We start from the raw sequence: 2,354 nt of genomic DNA on the forward strand, positions 1-2,354 counted from the left end.
ATATATATATATATATATATATATTTTTTTTTTACCATGTATAAAATAATTATAAATATATCAATGCAGATAAACAAATAAAATACCACAACTTGTTATATTTTAGACATTTTGTTTTATTTTACTGCAATAAAAGAAGGTAATTGTAATGCAAATATTTAATTCTTTGTATCAGGTGTTTTATTTTGACTGTTTTTATTAAAAAATATATATATATTTCAAATGTACATTATGATTTAATTAATTATTAGTTTTCACAAACTCAGGAAACCCTGCTCTAAATCTCTGTCTTTGTAAATTACAAGAAAGAATATATATTTCTCATAAAACAATTTCACAAAGTCAACATGAAATCAAAATCCACCACATTTAAAAAAAAAAAATTTAATTCATCAGTGAATATGATTCTAGATCAGCCATTCCCTTATTGTCAGTTTTTCTACAATACTTACTTGAAGTCCTTCTGAGATTTTAAGTCAATATTTCAATATTTGAACAACAGATGTGCATGTCCTCGGTTCTCTGATTTCAGTTTATGGTTAATAACATGCCACATTTGTGCTGCTGTAGAAAAGGTATAACATATTAAATAGCAGGTAAACAAATTATTTTTTTAAATAAGTCTTATATTTTGACCATTTCTATTTAAAAAAATATTTATTTTCATTTGACATTTTTATGAACTAATGAATTATCTTTCACAAACTCCGGAAACGCTGCTCTGAATGTCTGTCTCTGTAAATCTTGCATCAAAATGTAAAACTTTCTCCATCAAGCTTTTCAACCATTCTCATACAGAACGGCCACTTTTCGCTCTACAATCCGGTTCTGAAGCACGGAATCAGTTAGTTAAGGAAAAAGCGGTTCTGGTTTGAGTCTCACCATCCACGCTGTCACAAAATCACCCATCCATGTTCCTACAGCAGCCATCTTCATAAAGCTCTCGTTCCTGATGCCCATGTACTCCGTCACCATGTGAGGCCTGTAGAGACACAGAGACGCTTTGTCAGCGAGCCAGAGACGTGTACCGCTGAAATACCATGCTTTTCTTAACATCTCTCAACATTTCCCATGAAAAAAACTGGGTTTTTGGACATGCACCATTAAATTACCATGTTTTTTGGACATATCACATGGTATTACCATGTTTGTCTTACCTTGTTTTTTGGACATGGACCATTAAAATACCTTGTTTTTTAACATTAACCATGGTATTACCATGTTTTTAGACATGTCCCATGAACGTTTACCATGGTAATACCATGGTTGTTGAATATTTCTCATGTTTTTTACAATGTTTTTGGACATGTACCATTAAATTATCATGTTTTTTGGACATATCACATGGTATTACCATGTTTATCTTATATTTGCCCACTGTAATACCAAAATTATTTTTTACATTTTCCTTTTTTTTTTAACGTTTTTTTTTTTACCATGTTTTTTGGACATGGACCATTAAAATACCCTGTTTTTTTTTTACATGTACCATGGTATTACCATGCTTTTAGACATGTCCCATGGTAATACTATGTTTTTTAACTTTTACCATGGTAATACCATGGTTGTTGAATATTTCTCATGTTTATACAATGTTTTTGAACATGTACCACAGTATTACCATGATTGGGGACATGTCCTATGTTTCTTTTTTTAACATTTACCTTGGTAATACCGTGTTTTTGAACATTACACATGTTAATACCACGTTTAGACATGAACCACTGAATTACTATGTTTTTTGGAAATGTATCCTAAAATACCACATTGTTTGGACATGTACCACGGTATTACCATGTTTGTGGACATGTCCCATAGTAATATGTTTTTTTCCCCTAACATTTACCATGCCATGTTTTGGGCATGTACCATTGAAAAAACATGTTTTTACACATGTAGCTCTGAAATACCAAAAAAACAAAAAACAAAACATGGTATTACAATGGGCAAATATAAGATAAACATAGCAATACCATGTGATATGTCCAAAAAACATGATAATTTAATGGTACATGTCCAAAAACATTGTAAAAAACATGAGAAATATTCAACAACCATGGTATTACCATGGTAAACGTTCATGGGACATGTCTAAAAACATGGTAATACCATGGTTAATGTTAAAAAACAAGGTATTTTAATGGTCCATGTCCAAAAAACATGGTAAAAAAAAAAACTTAAAAAAAAAAAGGAAAATGTAAAAAATAATTTTGGTATTACAGTGGGCAAATATAAGATAAACATGGTAATACCATGTGATATGTCCAAAAAACATGATAATTTAATGGTACATGTCCAAAAACATTGTAAAAAACATGAGAAATATTCAACAACCATGGTATTACCATGGTAAA

General features: G+C 30.2%; 1 protein-coding gene across 1 annotated transcript in view; it reads right to left on the reverse strand.

The window, feature by feature from the left end:
• Positions 1-2,354, reverse strand: part of LOC107741828 (transmembrane protein 117-like) — a 14,146-nt gene that overhangs the window by 10,230 nt on the left and 1,562 nt on the right. Inside the window, exon 2 of the mRNA XM_016554610.1 lies at positions 883-982. Within this exon, the coding sequence (XP_016410096.1) occupies positions 883-975 (93 nt within the window). The 5' untranslated portion in view covers positions 976-982. The remainder of the gene's footprint in view (positions 1-882; positions 983-2,354) is intronic.

This window comes from Sinocyclocheilus rhinocerous, unplaced genomic scaffold (assembly GCF_001515625.1).
Source record: "Sinocyclocheilus rhinocerous isolate Xijiao unplaced genomic scaffold, SAMN03320098_v1.1 scaffold1367, whole genome shotgun sequence".
In the NCBI taxonomy this organism is placed as follows: Eukaryota; Metazoa; Chordata; class Actinopteri; order Cypriniformes; family Cyprinidae; genus Sinocyclocheilus; species Sinocyclocheilus rhinocerous.